General features: G+C 45.1%; 4 protein-coding genes across 4 annotated transcripts in view; all 4 read left to right on the forward strand.

Moving 5' to 3' along the window:
• The first annotated feature begins 1337 nt into the window (after positions 1-1337).
• hoxc10a (homeobox C10a) lies at positions 1338-4508 on the forward strand. Its single transcript, XM_085929337.1, has 2 exons — positions 1338-1984; positions 4193-4508. The coding sequence occupies exons 1-2, from the start codon at positions 1354-1356 to the stop codon at positions 4465-4467; spliced, it is 906 nt and encodes a 301-aa protein (XP_085785463.1). The 5' UTR covers positions 1338-1353; the 3' UTR covers positions 4468-4508.
• Positions 4509-5180: 672 nt separating this feature from the next.
• Positions 5181-19961, forward strand: part of LOC147062804 (homeobox protein Hox-C4-like) — a 37831-nt gene continuing 23050 nt past the window's right edge. Inside the window, exon 1 of the mRNA XM_085929259.1 lies at positions 5181-5330. The gene's annotated coding sequence lies outside the window, so the exon portion shown is untranslated. The remainder of the gene's footprint in view (positions 5331-19961) is intronic.
• hoxc9a (homeobox C9a) lies at positions 10473-12781 on the forward strand. Its single transcript, XM_085929272.1, has 2 exons — positions 10473-11261; positions 11962-12781. The coding sequence occupies exons 1-2, from the start codon at positions 10661-10663 to the stop codon at positions 12204-12206; spliced, it is 846 nt and encodes a 281-aa protein (XP_085785398.1). The 5' UTR covers positions 10473-10660; the 3' UTR covers positions 12207-12781.
• hoxc8a (homeobox C8a) lies at positions 15959-19563 on the forward strand. The gene is made up of 2 exons (XM_085929285.1): positions 15959-16813; positions 17598-19563. Exons 1-2 carry the CDS (start codon positions 16378-16380, stop codon positions 17912-17914), a joined length of 753 nt encoding a protein of 250 aa, XP_085785411.1. The 5' UTR covers positions 15959-16377; the 3' UTR covers positions 17915-19563.

A 19961-nucleotide genomic window follows, 5' to 3' on the forward strand; every position in this document is an offset into this window, starting at 1 on the left:
CGCCAAATTGAAAGCACATTGCTCAACAAAAATAATACGAGTGCACATAACTATGGCGCAATCATTTCATGTGTTTTGTGAATTATTTATGAGGTTGTAAAATATGTCAACAACGAAACAAGCTACAACAAATTTAGCAAATGTGTTACTTGAATACTAAAGATCAATCATGATAATAATAATAATAATAATAATAACATTAATAATAATAATAATAATAGTAATAATAATAACAACATGAATGCAGTGCTATACCTGACCCAGCCCATCATTTACTCGTTTGTTTGTCAAACGGCAAAGTCGAGTTCACGAATTCACGTTGTAAAAAAAAAAAAAAAAAAAAAAAAACAACACCTCATCAATGTATAGACGATAAAATTAACTGATCATTATCAATGTATTTTGGTGCTACATGCAAAATAGAAATGATATATTCGGATAAGTACACTCTTAAAAGTGATAGGTGAAAAACAAACCAATATGCGTTAAAAAATTGGACCGACCCTAACTTCCCTGGGTTGTTTTCTTTTAATGAACGAAACAACCGCCCAAAAAAATGCTTTTTTGTTGTTGTTGTTTTTGCAAAATCAACCCAAAGTCCTTGGTCGGTCCCATTTTTTAACCCCGCAATCTTAAGGGTGTGGTGAATACATAACACGAGCACCCGCCTCTACGTACATAATAAGTGTAGGCCAAGATAGTTGAAATTCTTCTCGTTGTGTTTTGTCATTTTGAGAAAGCTTGCCTGCAGAAAAGAAATATTGCGTATTCTCTGTTAAATCCCACCTTACCTCGCCGTGTGACACAACTAACAAACAAAGAAAGAAACTAACTAACCAAGCATGAGTCGCGTCCGTCAGACTCTTTCCCGTCCACTTGTCCTTTGAAAGCACGCATTATGTTTCGGCAAGAAAGCTCATTTTGAACTTGAATGCCGAGAAATGGCGGAGGGGCGCGAGCCACTAAGTTGCTGCGCAAATGTTTCGAGCTCGAGGAAGCCTGAATAAACCCCCCTTTGTTCGCCAAGCTAAGGCCTCGCCGTGCCATGCCGTTCCGCAGACGACCACTGGGTGTCGCTCTTGCTCCACGCAAGACACCTCACCCTTCCCAACTTGACCGCGCTTACGTCACGGCAGTCTGGAGCATCAAGTCCACTTCCACGCCGCTATTGGTCTTGAAAGTCACATGACCACGTCTCCAAGCATCCATAATTATGTTGCTGATATATTTTTTGCGCCCCCCTCCTCCCCAAAAGATGTCAGCATCCCACTGTCCTTATTGTGTCGGGAGGGTCCGCTAGTGGGGCTGGAGAGAGAGGGAGAGAAAGAGAGAGAGCGCGAGCGAGCGAGGAAAATGACATGTCCCAATAACACTGCGGCTGGCAACTTCCTGCTGGATTCCTTGATGGGAGGCTCGTCATCGTACAAGAGTGACGCTTACTCCGGCGGGCCCGGGATGTTCGTCCACGCCGCCGCAGACTACGGCTACTGCGGTGGGAGAAACCCGCAGGCCAAGGCGGCCCCGTCTTCGCTCTCCAAGTCTGCCGCAGATGGACTCCCGGCGGATGGCCTCCCGCTCGCCAGCTTCCACGATGGGCCCTACCTGGCCGCGCAAATGGCCGCTTGGAGCCCGGGCTCCAAGTCCGGAGGGGACTCGCAACCTGTTGCCCCGGCTTTACAACCGTGCCACGTCAAAGAGGAGGCGTTTTGTGGCGGCAATAAGAGCAAAGACTCCTCAGAGGCGGCCGTCTACATCCGGCTGGGGGACAATAGCTGCCGCCCGGAGGCGAGCGGCTCCTACCAGGTGTACGACGCCGAGGGGCGGCTTCGGCCGGACGAGCGGACGCCCCCCTCGGGATTTTCGTTCGCTCACTTGGCCGAAACCGGCACGAGGGAAGCCGGTCAGGTGGAAGACGACGCTCAGGGCGCTCTGCAGAAGGCCAAAACTGACAGCTGCTCGGATGACTCGGATGTCCAATTCAAAGGTACAGCCCCATTTGACTGGAATCAACCTCAACCCCACCCCCACCCCGATCGAGGGCGAAATAGCCCAATAATGCTGACTTAAGCCTCACCCAGCTGCAGTTTGGGACTTTAACACCTTTACATTCACGTGACAACGGCAGAAGGGCACTTACGCATGCATGCACTTACGCATGCACGCACTTACGCATGCACGCACTTACGCATGCACGCACTTACGCACACACACACACACACACACACACACACACACACACACACACACACACGCTCTCTCATTCGCCCGCTACTTTTAAGTTTTCATCATCGTCGAGAAATTGTGCGGTTAACATTAATTGTGAGACCAACTACAAAAATGACGGCGCATTGTTTGAATTAAGAAAAAAAGCCATGGCCAACAGCTCTCAAGAATGCCAGGAAGATTGACTCAATGCGTTTACTCTGCATATGGCACTACGGCCACATCGCGTATTTGTTTCTTTTCCGCTTGACAATAAACTAGGCATTTCAAGTCAACCTTCATTTTTGTCTCTTTGCAATTGTCCTAATTTGACTGCAATTGTCGCAATTTAACTGCGTGGCAGAAAAGAATATTTCCTATTTAACTTTCTTCGATGAGTTTGTTATTTTTGTCAATATGCGCCTGTTGAATTCGAGTGTGCAATGCGATACGAATTTTTCCATTCTGCTGCTTTCGCGTGTGGCGTGTGCGTGTGTGTGTGCCATTGTGTGTGTGTGTGAATGTGTGTGTTGTCTGCTCGCTCAATAGTGTTAATGTTTTGGTGGTAACTGTCCACAGTAATTATTTTTAACTTCCGCTGTGTGTGTTCGTGCGTGCGTCCGTGCGTGTTTATAGAATGTTAAGTTACCCGTCCAGTGCGAATGCTGCCTTCACGCCTTCTCTTTTTTCCTAAAATGTCTTGTTTTAGTAAAGCCACATTTGTGCGATTTTTTTTATTTTTTATTTTTTAGAATAGGGAAGCCTTGCACAAGATGTCTGGCTCAAGTGCAGCAAAGTCGTAAACCTTTATGGGAGTCTGAGGTCCAACATCGACAGTAAAGTAACCACAATAAAGGAAGGCGCTTACGTGCTTCGTCGTAATTTGATGCAATTACACTCAAAACAGGGCTCATTGGAACAGGAGCTATGTTCGCTTGTCAAAATGAGAGCCCATTTCCAGCTATGAGCACATTTCATTACCTTGAATATTAGTGGAGACACTCCTGTCCTGGGACTCAACAGCAGCAACAACAACACTAGATATAATATAATATATGATATGATATGATGTGATGTCTTTGCGTTCCTTTGTACATTTTTGTTGTTGTTGTTGATTTGGGCAAAACACCCCAGGAAGTTGGGTCGATTGGACACATCATCCTGAGTGGTTTGATTTTTTACGCCAATTGAAATGGTTTCTCACCAGCATTTGTACGGGATCAATAATAATAATAATAATAATAATAATAATAATAATAATATACAAAGTAAATAATAATAATATGTATAGCATGAAAAAAATGAAGAGAACCCCCCTGACCAACTCTAGATGACTAAAACTTAAAACTGCTGGGTCAAAACAACCCAATTTGGGTTGAAAATTGGGCCAATGAAATGGGTCAATTCCGACTTCCTGGGTCCAATTTTTAACCCAACAGTTTTAAGGTTGTATAGTAAAACTAAAGGTACATTTGTTTTGAGCAAAATATTGATGACTGAAAGACAAGTTTATTGAAGTTGAATTGAAGAGCTGCACGGTAAAGGCATTTCCAGTCTGTCTTGATCCAAGTTCTTAGGTCATGTTGTCTTTTGGGTCAGTCATTTGAGACGCTTTAATGGCACCAAGAATGGAAAAAAACATGGCGCTCTCTTCATTGTTTTCAACAGCTACGCGTTTAGATCCACAGCCTATTGACAACAATGTGAGATTTAGGTCTAAAGCATTATTCTAATTTCGCTGCATGCTATTGCTATTTTCTGCACCCCAACCTAATGAGATTTCTCTAAAGAAAATTTTTAGAAAATGAGGGCGCTCTCTCTCGTTTGTTTTTAGAAATGCAGCTGCATGGATTGAGAGAGAAAAAGAGTAGAGCGTCTTTTTCCCCTTTCCCATATTTGATTGAAATAACATTCTTTGAAAGCCAACAATGAATTCAGATAAGACAGTCTGACCGACTTTATGTATTTATGTCCGCATGTGCGTGTGCAGACGTTTCGTCGGAGAAGACAAGCGGGAGCTGGTTGAAGGCCAAAAGCGGCCGCAAGAAGCGCTGTCCTTACACCAAGCACCAGACACTGGAGCTGGAGAAGGAGTTCTTGTTCAACATGTATCTGTCTCGCGAGCGCCGCCTGGAGATCAGCCGGAGTATCAACCTGACCGACAGACAGGTCAAGATTTGGTTCCAGAACCGACGCATGAAGCTCAAGAAACTGAGCAGGGAGAGCCGCCATAGGGAGCATGGCGCTGTCTATCACTACGTCTAAAGCGCACGCACGCATGCACGCACGCGCACGTAGGCACACACACACACACACACACACACACACACACACACACACACACACACACACACACGACAACTGTAAACATTAGACCGACCATTCATCAACTTCATTTGAGCACAGACTGAGGCGCACCTTAGAACAAACTGTCCATAGCAGCAAATGACTCACTTTTGGATATCCGATCCAAACCCGGAAGATGACTTTGAGTGTGGACGACAAGCACGCGTCCAGCTGTGCACGTGCGCGAGATGCCCACGGTGCTACGTCACTTCACGGCGAAGCCAACTTGCAGTCAACTTGTCCCATGTGAAAAGTATGAGAGCAAGAAAGAAAGAGAGCAAGAAAGTAAGAAAGCAAGCAAGAAAGAAAGAACTCGTGGTACCCAGAGCTTCAGGCCACTTTTAATACAAGCGAGAGACTATAACCTTGATTTAAATATTATCCAGGTGACCACAGTAAGTCAAGGTCATAAAAATCTAATGTCAGCCTCTCCCCGGAAAGCGTTGGGGGTGGATTTTATGATCTGCAAATATAATGTGGCGCAGCCGTAAAGATGCGCTTTAAAAGGTGTGCGCGCGCGCGGAGGAGGAGTAAGAGGAGGACGAAGCCGCACACGCAAGGCGGCTGCAAAGTGCACAAAGCCTATTTGGAGCCTGCCGCCATACACGGAGAAACCTGCACGGGAAAGAAAGATGGAAAAACAAAAAAGATGGAGGAGACGCGCCACGCGCACGGACAGAGAGACAGACAGTGCGAGGGAAGCGCTTCCATTCATTCCTCCAGACATTCATCCCTCCTCCAAGCATCCATCAAGGAGAGCACGTGGATGGGAGCAAGTGAAGGTAGGACGCTTTTCTTTTGCTGATATTGGTGCTATGCGTGTTTGATGGAACTGCTGTCACGTCCACTTTTGGAAGCGTGCGATTCTTCTCTCGGCGGGTGTTGGCTGTCTGACAGCTTGACGATGATGGACGAACGTGTGTGTGTGTGTGTGTGTGCGTGCTGGCGAGCAGGAAGATTGAGCGTGCACGCTCGCGAGTGACTGCATGGCGGCTGATGTGTGTGTGTCATGCGGAAAGCAAGGTAGCTGCTGCTGCTGCTGCTACTCCTGCTACGCCCTGGACCCTTGTCTGCTGTTGGGATGCATGAGCGAGGAAAGTAGCCTGGCCAGCGGGCGGGCCGGCCCGGTTGTCTGCAGCCTCGTGTGCTCTGTCGCCTTTGTCTCTGTGCCACTGCCGTGTTCCCCCTCGTGGATTTTTATCACGCAGCTGAAGCGTGGTTTAGGTAGTTTCATGTTGTTGGGGTTGGCTTCCTGACTCGGCAACAAGAAACTGCCTTGATTACGTCAGTTCGTCTTCATCAAGGGCACCATTGCAAAATGCAAGTGAGGAAGGAATATCGAGTGTGTGGGTGGGTGTGTGGGTGTGAGTGCGCGCGTGTGTGTGCGGAGACAATTGCTTCCCTTGCTGCCGCTTTGTTGCACGTAGTAGAGAGAGACAAGTTGTAAACAAAAAGCATCCGCCATTGATGGACGGATGCACGCTTGGCTGCACGGACGGCTGGACGTTCCAAATCAATAATCTGTCTGAGGCTTTTCTCATGTCAGCGTAATATTGGTGGCAGAAGTCACGCAGAATTGCAACTGTGGGCTTGTTCCCCCATTTGAAGGACTTGGCCGTCAACACGCTCGTGTTAAACTCCTGACAGTCGTTCAGCATCTTTCCCTTTCCAAATCTCCATGTAAAAAAAAAAAAGAAATATATATGTATTTTACTTTTCATATATTTCAAAATATGTATGAAATTAATTTTTTCACTTTTCTTATTAGCACTTTTCAATTGCTATTGTTGTTTTTAGCTATAAAGCACTTTTGGTACCAGTTGGTTATTGTAAAGGGCTATATTAATACAATTTGATTGATGGATATGAAAAGATGCAGTTAGCTAATTGAAATACAATGTATAGCCGAGGGTGCTAAAATAAGAAAATTCTAGATAAAAGTAAGACAATCATTGAACATTTTTCTGGAGATTTTTCCTTATGATACACAATACTGGTCAAATTGTTCATCCAAAGCAGTTATTTTAGTACACAATACACTTCATTGATAAAGCCTGCTACTCATCACATGAGCACCATTTCTTCTTGCAAACTATTTTACACAAAATAGGAAAAGTGTTTACACATGAGGCCAGGCCGAGCGTGCCAAATAGTTTACAGAAAGAACCATTTTTATTTTACCCAACTGTAATAAACCCTCATATTATGGCATCGTGTTGATAGCACAATCACGCTGGCCGCCGTGTTTACTATCTGTTCTCATCCCCTCCTGTGCTGGAAGCAAAGTTCCTGCAAGCTGAGGGACATGCAGTCTGGAATCCAAAGTCACTTACATTCACTCGGCTTAATGGGCGGGCGTCTTCTCGTGGAATGCAACACTCACAAAGACTTTTACGGCGTGCAAACAGGTCGCCCTAAAACCATATAAACATAAAGCAGCCCTTTCTTTTCATTTTGTAGTGGCGCGCAGACAGGAAGCCAAGCCCCTCGGACGTTTACTTCTTCCTCGAGATACGGCCGAGGTGTGACCGTGTGACGGACGGCAACAACACAATATGATGCGCAACTAACGCACATTTGCTGAAAACACGCAAAATGGACAACGCGTCTAAACATTGCAGCCGAATTCAGCGCACTCGTTCACAGATCTAACAGACAGGGAGATGGACTGACAGACAGGCAGACAAGCAGACAGGCAGACAAGCAGACAGACAAACAAACAAACAGGCAGACAGACAGGCAGACTCAAATTTGACAGACTTATTTATTTATTTACTTACTCACTCACTCACTCACTCACTCACTCACTCACTCACTCACTCACTCACTTACTTACTTACTTACTTACTTACAAACTTCACTTCTACTTATGGCTACTCGAGCCTGACAATAATAAATGAAAAAAAAATACCACTCAAAAATTAAAGCGTTAATTGTGAATATATAATCTCAGTGAATAATGGAAATTTATTCGTAACTTTATTGAAAAAAAAAAAAAAAAAAAAACACCACTCAAGAAATTAAAGGATTAATTGTGAATATGAAATCTCGGTGAATAATCGAAATGTATTAGTAACTTTATTTTTCTGATTGTTTCAACCATATTTTGATTTGGACGCGAGTGGTTTGCCTAATGCTAATATCATCATCAAGATTGACTTTCTGAATTAGCGACAAAGCAGTGACTGGTCAGTCTATTAGTGTTTGGGGCTTGCACTTGACGAGTTCCTTCTGACCCCCAAACGAAAACCCTACAAATATTATCTTCACGTGACGCTCATAAATGAGTCCCTCTCTTTAGTCCAAACTATCATTTGAGGACTTGGGTCCGCTTGCATGTGCTCTAATGATAATAATGCTAATAATAAAATGATGATAATAATAATAACAATAATAACAATAATGATAATAATGATAATAATAATAATTTTTCTCGTAGAACGAGCAGGACAATACCATCGGTGGCTTTCTCACGTTCCGCGCCAAAACGAGCAACAAGCAGCCTTGTTTATTAAACAAGCACCTACTCAACTTGAACACGACTGCAAATGATTTCAACATGAAAACATTTCGTGTGGCAATGAGAATGCACCCGATAACACACACTGCTGCGAACAAGTCGATTGAATCCAATTGAGGCCAATCTTCTGTACTCTTTCCATGAAGGGAGGAAATGAATGACAAAATGCTGCTGATACGGATGAATATGCATGATGGTTTCGCGCGTGCGTGCACGCACTATTTAGGTTCTTGCGCACTGCAGTTGTTTGAGGCTATACCTTATATTTGCATTAGCCGAGAGATTGCAGATTCGTTGCATTGTCTCGTTGTTTTCTCTCATTTGGACGTTGGATGACGAACATTTCATCTTGTTTGTAATCGAAGCTTTTGTGCCTTGTGCAGCAAATTGGAATATGAAATATCATCCGCTCGTTTACAGCATAAAATGACCGCTGGTAATAGGAAGTAAATGATTTCATTGCAGAAAAACCAAAAAGTGCATCATCATCAATATCGATGTGTGATTTAAATTAAGGACAAAAAAAAAAGAGGCTCAAGTATCGCATCACTTTCCACTGAGGTTTAATGGCAGCAGCAGAATAAACAGACGTAGACCTTCAACCTGCCCAACCCTCGCCCACCTCCCCACTTCCAAAAAAAGAAAAAAAAACTTTGAAACGATCTTATTGAAGTTAAAGGAAATTTAGAGCGTAGACATCTGGTGAAACATTTGACTTCACCTGTACGCTCAGCAGAAATGTTGTCTGGCCTTTTACATTTCATGCTTGAATCTGAACTCTATAAAATGCGCGCACACGCACACAGACACTCATACACGCGCGCGCGCAAAAGATTCCGTGGTTGCTACATAACGCAGTGAATATTTTATTCTTTTTCCGATAAATGCTAGCCAAGTTCCCTCGCTGCTCATCTTTAAAAGTCATCTTAAAACGCATTATTAATTTTTTGACTCAGAGCGGGACTTGCTTATGGTTTTTAAGTTTTTTTTTTACAGTTTTGTTATTAATTTGTTGTTTTTGTTTTACCATGTTGTGGTTTGAAATTGCTCTGGAAATACAATTGTTGATCATATTCCCTCCTTTTCATCTTGCATCATTCCAAATTGTACTTTATTCGATCACACGTTTCATTTTTGTGAAGATGCGACATAATTGAATCCTCAACTGAATTAAAATCTGAATGGCGCATGTGCACAAGTGTTTAGCTAAAAATAAAATCCAAACTTGATATTTAAAGCCACTCCCCATCCCCAATTAATTAACTGCATATTGCCCGAGAAAAATCTTTTGGGGTTCAACGCTGAGCCTTCCTTCCCTCCACGCACGCATGCACCGAATAATCCCAGATCGTCTGCAATCAGATATTGCGGCTTGAGAGTGAAAGTTAAAATTAAACTTAATGACACCGTTATTCTAATTGCAGCCTGCATTGCAGCGCGTTAGCTTACCGGTCCAATCTTGTTTCATGTCCTGCTAAGTGACACTATTGCGGGATAAAGCCGTCAAATTGACGACACGGCCACAAGAGCCTTTGATGGGCAGGACAACATTTTTCGTCTTCTTCATCTTCATTTCTTTTCTTTGCCCCTTCTTTTGGAACTGCAATGTCCACGGCCTTTGTGAGTGCGTGTGTGTACTTGTGTGGATGAGTGTATGTGTGTGAGTGTGCTCGCGTGTGCGTGCATGCCACAAAATAGTCTCGTCGGTTTTGATGTCAAGCTCGGGACTTGGATGCTGGCTTATTAACGACACGTTTATCAACAATCAAATGGTCGTCGTTAAAATTTATTGGCAGGCATTAAAACATGAACGGCCACTATGTGGAACATGGCCGCGCTAGTGGGCTGCCTGTCAACAATGTCGAGACCCTCTTTCTCTTCACCACTGCAGTCTCCCCTGATCCCCATTTTAGGAAATGTCCTTGGATCCTTTTGAAAACAGCGCTAACTTGATTTTGCGCATCCCGATGTCCGCCGTCACAATTCCTCTCTTTGTCTCCTGTCAACACCGCCCTCCTTGTAAAAAAACAACAACAGATAAACAATAAACAGTGTCATAGGCCTAACTGCCGATAACGAGCGGCTAAAGAGAGGCGCTTTCACATGTTCAACTTGCAATATTATTCACTGCGGTGGTGGATTTTTGAGCCGGGCAGAGATTGATGACACCGTCAAATAGTGCCAAGCTCAGCTTCATCCGCAGTGTGCGTATGTATCTGCACTGCGTCTGCACAAAAAATCCTCCTTGAGCACTGCACGCCATGTTTTAGTCCCCGCACTTCAAGAAAAAAAGCCTCAGCAACCCACAGCAGTTGGAATAGTCGCTAGTTTACACGAAAGCGTCCGTTCGGAAAACTTCTTTAGTCCGTTTTAAGCGCAAGGTTGTCCCACGGCAAGTGGCGCATTGATCCACCGTGCAAATTTTTGGTGGGTAAATACAGTCACGTGACACAAGAGCAGCCAATGGGAGGTAGCGGAGCTCGGAGAAATAATTACCTGCCGTGATTGTTCTATGGGCAGATAAAAAAAAAAAGTACGCATACAGGCCATATAATAATCGGATGCATGTAAACGAGTCCGGGAAGCTTCGACATGTCGACCACGGGGCCCATTAGTAATTATTACGTGGACTCCCTGATCAGCCATGACAGCGACGAGGTCCTGCACGCAGCGGCAGCGGCAGCGGCTACGGCGGCTGCGGCGGCGGCTGCTCGCTTCTCCGCACCCGCCTCGCACCCTTCCGGCCCCGCACGTCCCTCGTCCCTGCAGGTCGCGGATTGCTCAGGCGACTTTCCGTCGTGTAGCTTCGCCGCCAAACCGGCCGTGTTCCCCAGCTCATGGGCGCCCTCGCAGTCGTCGGTGCAGGTCTACCATCATCCGTACGGCCACCAGGCTCACTTGGGCGCAGCAGCGGACTCGCGCTACGTGCGCTCGTGGCTGGAGCCCATCTCGGGCGCGGTGTCGTTTCACGGCTACCCGGGGCACGGCAGGCACTATGCCTTGAAGCCCGACGCTTTCTCGGAGCACAGAGCCGCCGCCGACTGCCTGGCGAACACCGGGCGGACCTACACGGATTATATTTACTGCTCATCGTCGGAGGTGCGGGACAAGACGCTGCAGAGCCTCCCGTCGCCCGAATCGGAGCTGCTGGCTGCGGGCAGGCAGAAAGACGAGAAACCCGAGCTCGACCCCAGTAAGTTCAAGCTCTTTTTTTTACTAGCTTCTCTTTATTTTTTGCCCCCCTGCTTTGAACAACATTGTCCGTAAAGTGAAATGATACACTGGCCCCCTTTCTCCTGCAGGCAGGCAGGCAGGCATGTGTAGTTTTAGGAACTATAAAAGACAAACGCTACCGGGCTAATAATACTGGGGCTATAAAAACCTGACGGGGTTGTAAACATGCCTCATGCAACCGCAGAAAGGAGTACAATGAATTTTGGTGCAGAAAAATCATCCAATCGCAAATTTATTCAGGATTTCGGACAACGAACACATTCAGATCAACAATCGCACGGCCGTGTTACTTTCAGCCATTTTAGTGCGGCTCAGCAGTCAACCCCCCCCCCCCAAAAAAAACCAACAACAAAAAAAACTGATTCGTGTTTTTACAGTTTGTTGCTCTAATTCTCGGAATAGATCCATGAAATTTGAGGAACGTCTTTGGCCGAGTTTGGCCGAGGACCTGTACAGGCTTGAACTGGGCCCACTTTATGGGCCAATAAAGTGACTATACAAGCGCATTGAGTATTTTACGATGTTCTTCACAAGTTAGGGGCTCTGCATAGAAAGCAAATCGGTCGCTTTGGGGACTACATGGCGTCATATACGTCATGACTGGCCGTGCATGCGCAGGTTTGGACGTTGCTTTTTCATTTGCTGTGTTTTGATTCCAGATAACCCGGTGGCAAATTGGATCCACGCTCGCTCAACCAGAAAAAAGCGCTGCCCGTACACCAAGTACCAGACTCTGGAACTGGAGAAGGAATTTTTGTTCAATATGTACCTCACCAGGGACCGCCGCTATGAGGTGGCCCGCGTCCTCAACCTGACCGAGAGGCAGGTCAAAATCTGGTTCCAGAACCGGCGGATGAAGATGAAGAAAATGAACAAGGAGAAAAGCGACAGAAAGGAGCAATAATGTCCGCGCTTGACCACGATATGAACAGCAACCACGCAGTTAACAAGATCTGCACCTCGTGAAATGTATCATTTGCGAACCCCATTGACGGAATGACTCATGCAGGTTATTTTTCTACGCAAATGAGTGTCCTGGTCATTTTTTTTAAGAAAGCAAGAAAGACAAAGCGATTTCAACATTAACGAAGCAATTTCAACATCGACACTTAAAAAAAAACACTTTTTTTTTTATTAGGGAAATGATGAAAGTACAATTTGGATGCGTCGTGGCGCTCCAAAGTGAGAATACTTGAAAAAACGTCCGTGTTTCAAGTTGCAGGTGGAGTATTTTGTACAGGTTTGAAACATCTGCAAACATTTGTTTGTCTTGTTTGTATTTTTGTGATAGTTGTTGTGTATCTTTTTGCGACTGTATTGAAATGTAGAGTGTAGACGGAGATCTACAAATATATATATAAAAAAAACGTAATCATCAAAATCAATTGCGTTCTGTTTTGATTATCGGAATCTTGCATATTTAAACATTTAGAGGCTGGAAAATACAACACAAAAGCACACGCGCACACACACACACACACACACACACACACACACACACACACACACACACACACACACACACACACACACACACACACACACACACACACACGCCTTTAAATGCCATGTTCAATATATATGAATAAAAATTGTTTATATTGTTTAAAATTGTTATGTTGTTTAATTTTTTTAAATATATATTGTTTTGGAACAATTTTTTTTGCTAGGCAACCTTAAATATGCTGGGTCAAAAACAACGCAATTTGGTCAATTTCACCAAGCCTCCTGGATTGTTTTGCATAAAAACAACCCATTTTCTGTACAATATATATTTTCTGTTTTGCAAAACAACCGAAACTCTACTTCCTGGGTCGGTCCAATGTTTAACCCGAGTTGGGATGTTTTTAAACCAGCAATTTTAGGAGCGTTATGTGTGTTTAAGGCGCGCAAACCAGGCAAATCAGCTTCTGCTATTTAACTCTAATTAATAATTGTGTGAGAAGCACAATATTATGAGGGGAAGGAACGAGTTTGACTTGTTGAGGTTAATTCTGACAAAGGAATCGTGCTATTTCAACGTAGCAACGACAAATGTAATGCATGTAATTCCGACATTGCCCCCCAAATTTTTCCAGTTTGTGCCTGAGAAGGCTGAAGTGGGCTAAATTTCCATTTTTGAAGCGAGTTGGAGAAGAGGCTAAATGATCTTTTTGTGGCGGAGAACAATACGAACAGGATGCTGCGCTTTCCAAAGGCCAATCGTCTGCATTTCCGCCCGCACGCACACAAAAAAGGCCGCTGTGTGGGTAGCTTTTTTTTATTTATTTTTTAACTGGGCCTTACTGGGGCTGGCGTATTTGTCTCAACTGCAGTGCAACAAAGCAAACTCGAGCGACTGGCTAGACGTCTGGCCTAAATGACTTTATGGTTTTAATGGACGCAGCGGCAGGACTCGTTCAAATGAGTCATGCGCACCTCCAGTGGAACCTCGACTACCCCCCCCCCCCTCCACTTCCCTTTCTCACGGACCAGCTGCAATGCCCCCCCCTTCCCTGCCCTTCATCATATGAGTGCTCTATTAGACAAGCATTAAATGGGCAAAAGAGTCAATAGTTGTTGCGCTGAATGAGCACGTCACCTGGCCTCCATGCGCGACTCGTAGACAAATAATTATGAAAATGCGGGTCATCACATTTACTAAATGACGTCGTGCGCCCATTCCAACAAAATGGCGACGTTGTGACTTGACGTGAACAAATGGGGACATTTGTTGTCCCGGTCATGGCGTTTGTGATTGGTGGACTGCAGTCAGGTTGTCAGGTGTTTGGTCATGTGAACGCTAGATGACGCTGTTGCTCCGCGTTTTCAGCCTGGCAGACTCTGCTGAATTGCTTCTTGTCCTTTGCCTAGTAAAAAAAAAAAAAAGGCACGGCAAAATGACCGCCGCGCTCAGCCGCCGCATTTCATGTCCAAAAAGCACCCAGGTGGTTGCTGTCCAAACATCATTTCATTGCCTCTTGGTACAATGCAGTAGACTCTACTGCTGCGGCTGCTGCTTAATACTACAATGTCCATGTGTGATCAGCGCGTTGATTACAAATTGAATCATAAACTCAATTTAAAGTTTATAGATAAGCCTAGTTTTGTATTTGAATTATTCCGTGACTCATGTATATTATTGAGCAAAGTATGGTTTTTTTTCGCCAAAATATTTTAATACATAAAATTGTGAGAAAGTGCAGAATAATGCACTAAACCACGGAAATAAAATCAAATAATTCATATTTTCTAATTGTACTGTAAAATGAAAAATCCGCTAAAATGCCTCCAGGTTGGTAAGAACTCGCGTGAAGGTAACAGACTACATGACTATATGACTCATACTAGTACAATATACCAAAAGCAATATTAACACCATCACTGCTTCATTATTATTGTATTTACTATTTCTATTGCGAATATACTGATAATACTATGAACTATGAAGTACAAATACTACTACTACTACTACTACTACTACTACTACTACTACTACTACTACTACTAATATATCATAATAATAGTATATAATAATAGTATATAATAATAATAATAATAATAATAATAATGACCGGATCATTCGTATGAATACGTTTGTGTGTGTGCGTGCGTGTCTGTGTGCGCGTTAGTAGCAGTGATTGGCAATCTGCATATTTATAGAGTGTGAAAGGTCTATAAATTCACCCAGCGCGCCTTTCATATTTTACGAGGATGTGTATAAAACGTTAGTGGCCCCACAAAAAGCACGCTGGCATATTTGGAGAGAGCGGGCGAGCGAGCGTTGAAGTGGGACTCGCGAGTGCTGATTGCAGCTAAACATCCAGTGTAAAATTTTATGAACTCTTCCACGCTAGGAGATTTATTCTCGGTGGCTTTTACGGGGTCATTGAGTGGCACCTACTATTCATAGGTCGTGTTTATATTTGCGTGTGTCGGTGTTTTACAGCGCTGGGTGCAAGTGTGTGCTGCCCCGCATGGCCCCCTTTACTCGATTACACCGGGGCCGTGCACAACGCCATTGACGGGGGCTCATTTTCTGCTGTTGTCTTGCAATAGTGCGTGCGTGCACTGAGCTATTCTTTGTCGTGTTACCTACCACACTTGCTGGAGATTGTGGTAATTCTTGGTGCTCCTGAATTGAGATGTTGGCTTGTGCCCCATGTCTGACCGCTACTTGTTTTCTGCAACATCTACGCGCGGTGCTTTTATTTTTTGTTGCTCTCTTAGTGGTGCTTCCGGACATGGCTTTTGTTCTTTTTCTCATATCGTTGTTCACGCTAACAGCCCACCGAGGGTCAAGGCTAAAATGGCGTTTATATCTGGTGAGCGGATGATGCGCCTCTTAGCCTTTATTAAGGGGAGGGGGGGGGGGGGGGGGGTCCCCTTTGTGCAGCAGCACTCATTTTGGACTTTTTTGAAAATGCCATCCGCTGATGAGGTGATCACGTAGTGACGATTACTGGCAGCTCCTCCAAGGTGTGTATATACAGTATCCGTATAGGGCCCCATGTCTGACCGCTATGGAAAAGATGAAGGGGATGGAGAGGGGAGGGGGAGGGAGGACGGGGAGGACGGGGAGGAGGGGGCGCCTGCGGTGGGGGTGGGAAGCTAAAAAAAAGGGGGGAAAAAAAGAGCACAAGCGTCTGTGACTGCACGCCAAGCTTTAAGTTTAGATAAGACGCACACATGCCGTGAGCCGGACTTGAGCCTGCAAAAAGCCGGGGCGGAAAAACAACAAGACGCGGCAGCGCGGCGGAGGCAGCGGCAGCTACAGCAACAGCCCACGCAGCCGAGGCGGGCAGGCAAGGCAGGCAGGCAGGCAGGGAGCCATCCGATGAGAGCAAAGGCTCAGAGCGAGTGAGCTGCCGTGGATCGTCCAAAGGGGCAGCGTTCCTCCAGTTTCCGGTTTTGTCTGTCTGCGCGTGTGTAACGCGCCGTGTTGTGCGACTTGGGAGCCCCAAACAAAAGGCTGCCATCACCCTCCCCGAGATCCTCCACAGCCGCGACCGACTGAGCGAGCGAGAGGAAGAGAAAGAGAAAGAGAAGAAGTGCGCGCGAGAGAGCGAGGTGCAGCGCCGGATGCAAAAACAAACATGAGCTCCTATTTTGTCAACCCTCTTTTCTCCAAGTACAAAGGCGGCGAATCTCTGGAGCCGACCTATTACGACTGCCGGTTCCCACAGAGCGTCGCTCGCAGCCACACGCTTGTCTACGGACCCGGAGCGGCTGCGCCGGGCTTCCAGCACCCGCCCCACCATGTGCAGGACTTTTTCCACCACGGCACCGCGGGCATTTCCAATCCGGGCTACCAGCAGAACCCGTGCGCACTGGCGTGCCATAGCGACGCGAGCAAATTTTACGGATACGAAGCCCTGCCGAGGCAAACGCTGTACGGCAGCCAGCAGGAGGCAAGCCTGGCGCAGTACCCGGACTGTAAATCGTCGGCAGGCTCCAACCCCGGGGAAGGACAAGGCCACTTGAATCAAAGCTCCTCGCCCAGCCTCATGTTCCCCTGGATGCGACCCCACGGTCAGAATCTTCATTCCGCTCTTATTATGCGTCCGTCGGTGTGCATGTGTCGTCGGAGGCGGGCGGGCGGGCGTGCGTGCGTGTGTGTGTCGGTCGGTCGGTGTTGACTGTGCATAGCGAGAACATGTAGAGGCGGCACTGCAGTGCAGCACATGCCCATACAGCTCACAATTACGAATCGTAGCATGACAGCCAATTATTATTTTTTTTTTATTGTTCCCGTGCGATATTTTGCAAACGCAGTGCACCGTCACGACACTGTCTACAAAATGGAGTCATTTTTGGAAAGAGCTCATTGGACTCACCTGACATGGCAATATTGGGGGGGGGGGGTCGTTTATTGATCATTCATGAGGCCTGTAGGCTTTACAATTCAGGGGTGTCAAGCTAATTTTTGACTCGGGCCGCATTGTAGTCATAGTTTCCTTCGGAGGGCCATTATGACTGTCAACACAGGCTACACAACAAACTAGTTTGGAACTCACAGAATAGTAAAAACGGTTCAAATATTTTAAAAATGCAAGCAATTTCTCTATCATTCAAAGTGAAGACAATTTGTCATTTTAGTATTGACACATGGAGTCCATGCGTAATTTGTCTTTGCGGGCCACATAAAATGATGCGGTGGGCCGTATCTGGCCCCCGGGCCTTGAGTTTGACACATATATGCTTCACACGAATGATGTTAAATTGCAACACTCGGACGCACTTCAACAGGGCCGCTGTCAGTGTTGTATTTTCATTTTGTCTCCCTTTCTTTTTAATTGCGTATGTGCCCCTCAAGCGCCAGGACGACGCAACGGCAGGCAAACGTACAGCCGCTACCAGACTCTGGAACTGGAGAAGGAGTTTCTATTCAACCCTTACCTGACCCGAAAGAGAAGGATCGAGGTGTCGCACGCCCTGAGCCTGACCGAGCGACAGGTGAAAATCTGGTTCCAGAACCGCCGCATGAAGTGGAAAAAGGAGAACAACAAGGACAAGTTTCCGGGTCAGAGGGGGGAGGCTGAGGCTGAAGCCGAGGAGGAGGGCAACGAGGACGGTGAAGGCGAAGAGGGCGAAGACAAGGAAGCGGAAGAGCGAGAGGAGAGCAAGGAGTGATTTTATGGTCCTTTTTATGGTTATAGGGCTGAAAAAGAGAAGGGAGAAGAAAAAAAAAAAGGAGAGCGAGGTCTCATAAACGGAGCAGGAGTCGCGAGCGCGTCATCTTTATGGCCACCCTTTCCTTTTGTCAAGTGGCAACAGGGATTCCAACAATATTCCCGTCAGGCACATTTAACCATTGTTATCCAACGAGATGGCCCATTTTCGAAAAAAAAAAAAAAAAAAGCGCTTACACCTTGTTTTGGATTGCAATTGTTGCACTTGTAAAACGGAACAAAAAGGGAAATAAAACGCATGTTAAATGATTTTTTTTTTTAATGGCCGCGCTATTTTGGGGCGGACAATTGCATTAAAATCAGTTCAAACGACGCGATGCAAAGTGTAAATAAAGCGCCCAAATCATTTCAAAGTCAAGCGAGGACTTTTAGTGGCGCTCTCATGCAACCATCATCGAAGCAATTTGTACAAACAGCCACTTTTAGGATTGTCATTAGGATCATTCTCGTCAATTGATGCAGTTTCAGTCCGGATGGCCTGAAAACAGCCACAATCTCCCCCACACGCGCTTTTTTATTTTTTAACCAGGAAATTGCAATCGTTTCAAATCATTTGATGCTACCTAAACCTGGGGAGAATTGCAATAGAGATTTCTCAATATAGAGATTTCATACGTTTATTATTCTTATTCTTATTATTATTTGAAAGTGTTATACCCCCACCCCCCCAACCCCCACCCCACACCCTCGCGCCCGCGGAACGCACCGTTCTTGTTTTCTTAAGTTATGTACATGTAGTATTTAGTCAATACTTGTTGAAGACAATTGTTGGAAGCCAAGCAATGAGGAGGTTGTTAGCACGCATGCAGGCACTACCTAAACTTGCGAGTTGCTCGCTCGCTGCCTAATTTACAGAAGTCACACTTGCAGCCACTCGAGTCGAGACGAGACGAGACGCGTGGCACGGCTCGCCACGAACCACAAACGAGTTCCCCAACAACTCAAACTGCCTACAAGAAAACGCACAGAGTTACTGCGCGTATAGAGCTGCAACATTCTTTCCTTCGAATTTCAATGTGCTGGTGAAATAGATAGACGAGGTTCTTTTGCTTGGTTCCTTGCTTTTTGGTTTTCTTTTTGGTTTTCTTTTTGTTTGTTTGTTTGTTTGTTTGTTTGTTTGTTTTGCACTGAATATAACCTTTGTGTATGTCTTGTTATATATTGATGTTAACAATTACGCTCGTTTCATGGTGTTTCTCCTGTGAAAGACAACTTTGTGTCCCGCCATTATTGATGTCAAATCACAAATAAAGAGGATGCCTCACAATCATTCCTTCTCTCTTTTCTATTTATTACATGCATCTTCTAATTGATTGCCTTCATTCCCTCCGTCTCTCTCTTACTCTCTCTCTGTCTCTCTCACTCACACACACACACGCACACACACACACACGCACACACACACACACACACACACACACACACACACACACACACACACACACACACACACACACACACACACACTAAAATGCATGCAAGAATAATGCCTTAGGCTCTCACCTCATAAAACACGGAGCGTGTTATTATTATTATTATTGTTCTTTTTATTGTTTTCATAGAAATGAGCTCATAATATCAACATACACCCTTAAAAATGCTGGCTTAAAACTGGACCGACCAAAGAATATATATATATATATATATATAGTTGCTGTTAAAAAATATACATTATATATATATATATATATATATATATATATATATATATATATATATATATATATATATATATATATATATATAGTTGCTGTTAAAAAATACTTTCATTTGCCCCACCCCCACCCCCCACATTTGATGAATCTCTTTAATAATAAGATAATAAAAACTTGCTGTCTTCTGGGAGCGTTTTTAATGAATTTGGGGATTATTAATATTTGAGTTGAGCAAACGTTGGCTGCGTTATTATCAAGGTAGCGAGCAAGCAAGGTGTGGTTCGTATAGCAGCATAATTGTGAGCCGGCTTCACACACGTCAGGCCCAAAGCC

This window comes from Syngnathus leptorhynchus, chromosome 1 (genome assembly GCF_054491065.1).
Source record: "Syngnathus leptorhynchus isolate UIUO chromosome 1, UIUO_Slep, whole genome shotgun sequence".
In the NCBI taxonomy this organism is placed as follows: Eukaryota; Metazoa; Chordata; class Actinopteri; order Syngnathiformes; family Syngnathidae; genus Syngnathus; species Syngnathus leptorhynchus.